Source organism: Otolemur garnettii, unplaced genomic scaffold, assembly GCF_000181295.1.
Source record: "Otolemur garnettii isolate 467f Iridium unplaced genomic scaffold, OtoGar3 scaffold00105, whole genome shotgun sequence".
Classification (NCBI taxonomy): domain Eukaryota; kingdom Metazoa; phylum Chordata; class Mammalia; order Primates; family Galagidae; genus Otolemur; species Otolemur garnettii.
The window spans coordinates 6133702-6140981 of NW_003852500.1; the positions used below are offsets into that span (position 1 = coordinate 6133702).

The 7280-nt window shown below is 44.4% G+C and overlaps 1 protein-coding gene across 2 annotated transcripts; it reads right to left on the reverse strand.

Moving 5' to 3' along the window:
• Window positions 1-216: 216 nt before the first annotated feature.
• Window positions 217-6097, reverse strand: ZNF32 (zinc finger protein 32). 2 transcript variants are annotated; one of them, XM_012809401.2, is made up of 3 exons: window positions 6004-6097; window positions 3201-3341; window positions 217-1149 (listed from the first exon to the last, which is right to left on the reverse strand). In XM_012809401.2, exons 2-3 carry the CDS (start codon window positions 3322-3324, stop codon window positions 398-400), a joined length of 876 nt encoding a protein of 291 aa, XP_012664855.1. In that variant the 5' UTR covers window positions 3325-3341; window positions 6004-6097; the 3' UTR covers window positions 217-397. The 2 variants fall into 2 exon arrangements, with proteins under 2 accessions (XP_012664855.1, XP_023372975.1); XM_023517207.1 differs by lacking the exon at window positions 6004-6097 and adding an exon at window positions 5789-6001 and having other exon boundaries at window positions 3097-3341.
• Window positions 6098-7280: the final 1183 nt, after the last annotated feature.

A 7280-nucleotide genomic window follows, 5' to 3' on the forward strand; every position in this document is an offset into this window, starting at 1 on the left:
AACCCGCCACCTTAGCTGTATGTGGCTGGCACCTTAGCCACTTGAGCCACAGGCGCCGAGCAGATTGATTTTTTTTTAAAGACTAGTGATGTAAGTTACACATTGAAAATCTGTATTTGCTATACACAGAACAATCTCTAGAGTGGCAATAGATTAGTGGGGATAACTTGGGAAACTAGGTCAAAATAAACTGACAGAAATTGCAAAACATACATTATAATGATAATAAACAAGACATTTATTTTTCATACTCATCTGGGGGAAAGAGAAAAGTCAGTTTGCCTACTCAATTATGTCTTTCTGAAAGATTCTCCATTCACAGAATTAGCTATGTTGCTTGATCTCAGAGGATTTTGTACTCTTAATTCATAAAGATAACTTCCTTTGAAGAGAGTGGTCAAAGGGTGAGCCTTTGTGAGCAGCTTCGCTGGTGCACAGCTAGACTTCCTCTCTGAGTGAAGCTTTTCCCACATTGGCCACATGGATAGGGTGTCTCTCCTGTGTGGATTTTGCAATGCAGAATACAATTCCCTCGTGTGTGAAAACTCTTCTTGCACTGGGTACAGGCATAGGGCTTCAGGCCTGTGTGGACTCTGATGTGAACAATTAAACTTCCTTTCTGACTGAAGGCTTTTCCACACTGATCACATCTATAGGGCTTCTCACCACTGTGAACTCTTCTGTGAACAGCAAGGTTGCTTTGATTTCTAAAGCTTCTATGACAAATACCACACTCATAGGGTTTCTGTCCAGTGTGGAGTCTCTCATGGACAGCCAGACTACCTCGCTGACTGAAGCTTTTCCCACACTCCTTGCACTGATAAGGCTTTTCTCCTGTGTGTATTCGCTGATGTGTAACAAGATTGCCTTTGGCTCTGAAGCTTTTCCCACAGTGGGTACACTCAAAAGGTTTTTGACCAGTGTGGATTCTTTCATGTAATGTTAGACTACCTTTCTGCCGGAAGGATTTTCCACACTCCTGGCATTCATAGACCTTCTGTCTTGTTCCAGGTGAATCTTCCTGTGGCATCTTAGAATCTGGGGATTTTTGTTCCAGCTTCTCTCTTCTGAAAGGATTCTGGGTATCCCAGCTTGAGGATCCTGTGGCCTCAGAGTGATCATATTTGTGGTGAGCTTCAGTCATCACATCTGGTAAAATGAGAGGGAAGTTATATGAGATGCACCAGTATATTGAATGAGACGCATAGGGAAAAGAAGAAACACAATACTTTGAGTGGGTATTATATGCTTGGCATTATATATGTACTATGACCCATGCATAGATAATTTAATCCTGAAAATAATCCCAAGAGATTGCTACAGATGAGCACACAGGAAGATTGTCAAAAATCACATAGGTAGGTTAGAGTTGGAATTCATACAAAAGAATGCTCTATGGCAGTTTACTGCCTCTAATTTTTTTCCTTTTTTTTCTTTTTTTTTTTTTTTAAGAGACAAGGTCTTGTTCTGTTGGCCCAAGCTAGAGTGCAGTAGCATGATCATAGCTCAATATAGCCTTGAACTCCTGGGCTCAAGTGATCCTGCCTTAGCCTCCTGAGTAGCTAGCTAGGATTATGTGTGGACCACCATGCTTGGCTAATTTTCCTAATTCTTTTGTAGAGATGGGGGTGCCCAGGGTGGTCTTGAACTCCTGGCCTCAAGCATTCCTTTCACCTTGACCTCCCAAAGTATTGGGATTATAGGTGTAAGCCACCACCCCAGCCTTTAAATTTAATTTTAGCTTCACATATAATCTTGTAAAGTAGACATGATTATATCTTTAGATGAAAAACAGGCTCAGAAAATTAAGAAAACTTATACAGGATCATATATAGCCTCACACCAAATTTTTATCTGATCCCAAAACAGGTGTGGATCCAGGTTGTGTAAGGCTCAAAGCTTTAAAATATTATGGGTACCCCTTTAAGAAAATGTATAAAATTAGGTACAGGGCCTTGAAGAGAGCATTGCAAGTGATCCTAAAGCTTTAGTTTCATTAGCTTCATAAGAAATCCACCTCTGTCGAGTCTTCTCTATTGACAGTAGAGTAAGTTCCATGACCTTAGAAAATATGTAGCAGAATCCTTAGCACTTTACATTTGTCATCATTAACCCCTGCAACCCTAAAAGATACAGCTTCCTGTTTTACAGATGAAGAGCCTGAAGTTTAAGGAAGTTAACTTGTCTAATGTCACAGATTTAGTCAGGAAATTTGACTCAAGGAATTTCTCCCTTTGGCTTGGCACCTGTAGCTCAGTGGCTAGGGTGCCAGCCACATACACTGGAGCTGGTGGGTTCGAATTTAGGCCAGGCTTGCCAAACAATGACAACTACAACCAAAAAAAATAAATAGTCAGGTGTTGTGGTGGGTCCCTATAGTCCCAGCTACTTGGAGGCTGAGGCAAGAGAATCGCTTAAGCCCAAGAGTTTGAGGTTGCTGTGAGCTGTGATGCTACAGCACTCTACAAAGAGCGACATAGTGAGACTCTATCGCAAAAAAAAAAAAAAAAAGAAATTTCTCCCTTTAAAACCTATGTTATTTTCAGTCTACTAAGCTATGATGGAAATGAAATCAACTTTGGTTTGGAAGTTATTCTGAAACACTACCTATGATAGATATTGACTATTTTCCAATACTGTCCTCCTAGTACAATTTTAATATGGGTCCATTCATGACTGTTAACTGTTTTTTTGGTGTCATCCTAGGGGAATTTTCTCCTTGTTCCCTTGCCTTATCCATAGTCAGTGACAGCACTGAGTTTAAGCTGGTTGTTCAGTTTCTCAGAAACAACCTCAAGACTACTCCTGTATCAAGCTTGTTCTCTTGCTCTACTTCTACTATTATTTCTTTAAAAAATTAAACCCAAAAACGTACTATGCACTCCAAAACCAAGCCCAAGGCAATTAAAACATTTTTTTTTTTTTTTTTTGGTAGAGAAGAGTTGCTCTTGCTTAGGTTGGTTCAAATGATCCTCCTGCCTCAGCCTCCCAGTGTACTAGCATTAAATGTGTGAGCCACCATGCCTGGACTTTAGTATTATTTCTAACTCCAGCCTGTAGGCTTTTCCTGTAACATCTAGGCAGAGTAAGTTGCACCAAAGGAAAGTCTTCACTTTCTCAGACTGCCTGCCAGTGCTGAGGGCAGGAACACTGAGTATCTGTGAACTGAGGGCATCCTGGCCATCAACTGATTTACTCACTGAAGAATGCTACATTCTGGGTGTATCTTCCATGACAGTCCAGCAGGGTAGCTGTTGGGAATCCAAACATGTCCACTTCTGCTGTTATGACCTTAGTCACCACCTCTTCATACGATTCTTCCATGGGCTGGTCCTGAGCACCTGAGGGAAACAAACAAAACCCAACAGGAAAAGACAGAATTGATAAATAGGAAGGATAAAGTTAACAGGAGCTCTGGTTTGGGGTGCAAGTAAATATAGGAAATATGGATCACCTGATCTAATTCCAGTCACCTGCAATGTCACTACAACATGGGCTCAAAGCTGCCAGGGCCACATTCAAATGACTCCAGGAGGAAATAGGAGGTGAGAAGGCAGAGAATGCATAAATATGTATTTTTGCCTGCTGATTCCAAGGTACTGGTCCCTCCTGTTTGTTTGGTCTTGGCACATGATTGGGATAGTCCCACTTCCTTCCCTCACCTAACCTATCCTCCAAGTCCCAGAGGAATTCAGAATTTAAAAACCCAGCACTTCTGGCTCAGCACCGGTACCTCAAGCGGTGGTAGGGTGCCAGCCACATACACCAGAGCTGGTAGGTTCAAATCCAGCCCAGACCGCCAAACAACAATAACAACTCCAACCAAAAAAATAGCTGGGCGTTGTGGCGGGCACCTGTAGTCCCAGCTACTTGGGAGGTTGAGGCAAGAGAATTGTTAAGCCCATGAGTTTGAGGTTGCTGTGAGCTGTGATGCCACAGCATTCTACCCAGGGTGACAGCTTGAGATTCTGTCTCAAAACAAACAAAAAAAAAACAAACCCAGCACTTCAGACTTCACAATTTTTTCCATGTTGGATATAGTTCCAGCAGTCCTCTCCAGTATCTCCATAGGTTATAAGGGCTTTTAAGAAGGGATTTCCTGTGTTACCTTTTAACAATTCTTAGTTCTCCAGACCCAGAACCACCCCTCTCCTACTCTTGAAGATATGAAAGTACCAGTTCTAAAGAAGTGTAAACACTTGATAATTCTTGGAAATGTAAGACATACTCAGGACTCCAAAACCAAGCCCAAGGCACTTCAATCAGATTAAGTAACTTGTTCAAAGTCCCACGACCAGTAAGGAATCAAGGTGGAGCAAAGGTTCAAATCCAAGACTTTCTAGATCCAAACCCTGTGTTCTTATACTAGAAAGTTCTCTAGCTCATCCTACTGAAGAGTTGGTAAGGATTCTTATAAAATGGGACAGAAGGGAACAGAGTTTGAACAGAGTGAATGACTCTTCCATGTGTAAGGAATTCTTTTATATGGTGTTCCACATAATCTTTTCCTGCTATTTTTGAATATTTCTTCTTACTTCAGTACCCTAATTACTGAATTCGTATACTTTTTTTAAAAATGTAGGGTTCAGTACATAATCTGTTTCCCTCTAATATGTCCTATCAAAGTGCTAGCCTGATTTAGATAGTAGCATGGTGCTTACAATTCTTGTTTTGTTTGGTTCTTCTTGGCAACTGTACGTTTTGCTAAGTGTTGTGATAACGAGGAGAGCCAATGTGAATGTTTATTTGGAGGACTCACTTGCAACTTGAAACACAAGCTATAAAGGACTTCCTTACCAGAGTGTCAACACTTCACTTGGAAGTTCTCGGGTATTCCTGCTTAACAACTGCACATCCACTAAGAGTTAGTGGAAAGCACATGGCACCCGCTACCTGGGGTTGGATTCTGTCGCTGGGCATTACAGAAAAGTTTGGTCAGAACAAGTGTGTCTTTCTACCTGCCATGAGGTCTTCAACAAATAACTCAGCCATGTCTCAGGCACTTTCTTGATTTATAAAGGGGACAGTGTCATCTTTTCCCTCCCTAGATCACAGGTCTGAGGAATCAGTTTCCTGCAGATCTTGGAGAAAGTGTCTTAATAGTCGAAAATACTGTTTTTCCTTTTAGAAAGGCCATTATATCCTTTGGAAAAAGCACAGAAATAGGTCCTAAGAGACTCTTTAAGATTTTTGCAGCGATTCCCCGTTATGACCTTGGGCAACTAATTGAACAGCTCTGATTCAGTTTCCTCACTTATTTAGGTTAATACCTGTCTTATTGGGTAGCTCCCAGAAGCATAAAAGAACCAAATGTGAAGGGTCTCTGACACAACCTACAGTCTTTAGAAGTCCTATACTCTGAGAGTCCTTTGAAGAGGACTAGGAGAGACTAAACATAGTCTCTTCAGAAGAGGACTAGGAGAGGGTAAATGTTGCCGTCTTGGGAACCTCTTGGAGTAGAGTTTCAGGATGAGGAGCTTTCAGGATGGGCAGGGGGTGATTTTCCCCTACATCCGACTCCCAGTTTCTCCCATTCTCCACCCTGTGGCTATTACCTAATTCCGGGCTGGAATCGAAAAATAGCCAGCCTCTTCTTGCCCACCCTAGAAAGCCTGCGCTGTCTTCCCGTCCCTCTCCTGAAACCCTGGGGGTTGGAGGCACACCTGCTTCTGGAGTGCAGGGCCTTGGTCTCGGCACTGCCCTGCGGGCGCAGCGCTCCACGAGGCCCCAGCTCTCGCGCAGACCCTCCCCTTCCGCCTCAGGCCTCCAGGGCCCTTGCCTCCTTGACCTAAGCACCCCGCTGTCCGGTTCAGTGGACCCTTTTCTGCCGGCCACAGACCTCTCCTCTCGCGCCTCCCTCGGGGCCCAGGCCGGCCAGCCCTGCTTATTGCCGCGGGGACCGCAGGCGCAAGGCGGCCAAGCCGAGGGCCTGGGGGCGGTGGCCTGACAGCGCAGTCCCGCTTAAAGCCCGGGTGTACTAACCCGGCCGGCGGCCTCACTCACCGCAGCGGCGCGCGCCCGCAGACAGACAAAGGCCCGCGCCGAGCCCGCAGCAGCGCCGGCTCTACCGGACTGGACTATAACTCCCAGGAATCTCCGCCCGAGCTCGCCAGCCGGGCTCCGACCTCAGTGGCGCCGACTTCCCGGAGCACTGTGGGAAATGTAGTCCAGCGGCGCGCCCAATGCTGGGACTCCAGCGGGCGCGCGAGGAGACCTCAGGTCGCTCTGCGTGGACTGGGAACCAGAAACCCCAAAGGTCTGACTTGCCGGTGGACTCAGAGCCGGGACCGAGACACTGACGCTAGGATTAGCAAGACCTGGAATGACAACATCATGTAGCAGATAGCTAAGCCAGGAAATCAGTAAATCCAGGGTTATTTACTTTTATTGCAGGGCGTCGTGGAAGGAAGTCTTGGGGGAGAAGTCAGTTGGTAAAGTCCAGGGGGCTTGAAGGTCATGTATTGAGCTCCCTCACTGCCCAAGTAAAAACTAAGTGTTCTTTAATTACTGCTCTGAAGCAGGGAACAAATACAGTATTTCAAACAGAGACTGTGGGACAGAATTCGGAACACCCTTCTGATCCACTTCATCAACTGCTTCTGGAGGCAGAAATTACAGTGTCATATTTGTGAGATGATTCACACGTGGGTGGTCAGGACAGTTGTCAACTGTCAGTAGAATAGATCATTTCTTCTTCTTCATTTCTTGGTTGATACTACTCACCCACTCCTCAAATATAGGACACCAGTCATCCAAGTGATGGGGAGGCCATTGTGCTTCAGGTTCTTGAATGCACCTGGCTTTGCCAATTTACCAATCACCAGGGCTTTAGTTTTTCTCCAGCTGAGCTAGCTCACAGCAGAACTGTGAAACATTCTTTGGAAAGTTTTCTGCTTTTACATTTGTCACCCTTCATGATAAGGCTCCTGTCAGGCATCGCCTTGAAAGAGAGTCTCCACTTGTTAGCATTAAAGATGTCATCTTTGAAGCCTCTGAACTTTTTAATGGACTCTTCCATAACTTCTACTGGAACTTCATTCGATTTACCACAAAGACTTTCTGGGAGATCTCATGTTGCCATTTAAATTTCTCAAGCCAACCATTTGATGTTTGGAAATCTGCCACTTGGAATTCTTATGTGAATTTTTTTAGCAACTTTTTGGATCATCAGCCGGGAGATTGAGGCGTTAACTGCCTTTATTTGTTTGAGCCAGCTTAAGGTGGTTACAGTTACTTCATCGAGGTAAATTTTCCTTCTTTTCCTCTGTAGGTCTTTGCTT